We start from the raw sequence: 538 nt of genomic DNA, 5'->3' as shown, positions 1-538 counted from the left end.
GCCTGATTTTCCTTCCTCTCATCCCCTTCTCTGCCCCAGGTACCTTTCGGGCCTGTGCGTGGGCATGAGCAACCAGGACATTCCGAAGAACGTCTTGGGCACGCTGGTCGGGCTCACCGTGGTCAAGTCAGCGCTTGTGAACCAGGCTGACACCAAGTTCGTCATCGCCGACAGCACAGTCAACAAGGATGACTTTTTGAAGAACGATAGTGATGTAAGTAAAAAAAAAACCTGTCTTTTCCAAACTATTAATCTCTTGTTTTAGATTTCGTCTCTGCCTTATAAGCCTGTTTAATATTCCCGTCCATCTATTTTCCTTGGACGCATAATGCCAAACCCGGCCCATAACTCAATCCCGCCTCCAACCAGATCACGTGGGGCGTCCTCCTGGACTCGTACACGGAATGGAGCTGCGGCAGGAAGGGGGCCGAGGGAGAGGACCTTGCGTGTTACGGGGCGTGTCTTGGGACGGTGCAGTACAAGGACGATTTCCTCTCGCCCGTGTTTGGCGCCGAGCCCCCGGGAGATTTTAGGTCTG

The 538-nt window shown here is 53.3% G+C and overlaps 1 protein-coding gene across 1 annotated transcript in view; it reads left to right on the top strand.

The window, feature by feature from the left end:
* The window catches only part of LOC119585257, a gene marked incomplete in the record, with an annotated part of 12,687 nt that overhangs the window by 8,276 nt on the left and 3,873 nt on the right, over positions 1-538 (top strand). The window contains 2 exon segments of the mRNA XM_037933925.1: positions 40-214; positions 370-533. Coding sequence (XP_037789853.1) covers positions 40-214; positions 370-533 — 339 coding nt within the window.

Source organism: Penaeus monodon, chromosome 19 (genome assembly GCF_015228065.2).
Source record: "Penaeus monodon isolate SGIC_2016 chromosome 19, NSTDA_Pmon_1, whole genome shotgun sequence".
Classification (NCBI taxonomy): domain Eukaryota; kingdom Metazoa; phylum Arthropoda; class Malacostraca; order Decapoda; family Penaeidae; genus Penaeus; species Penaeus monodon.
This window is presented reverse-complemented; position numbering and strand designations above follow the sequence as displayed.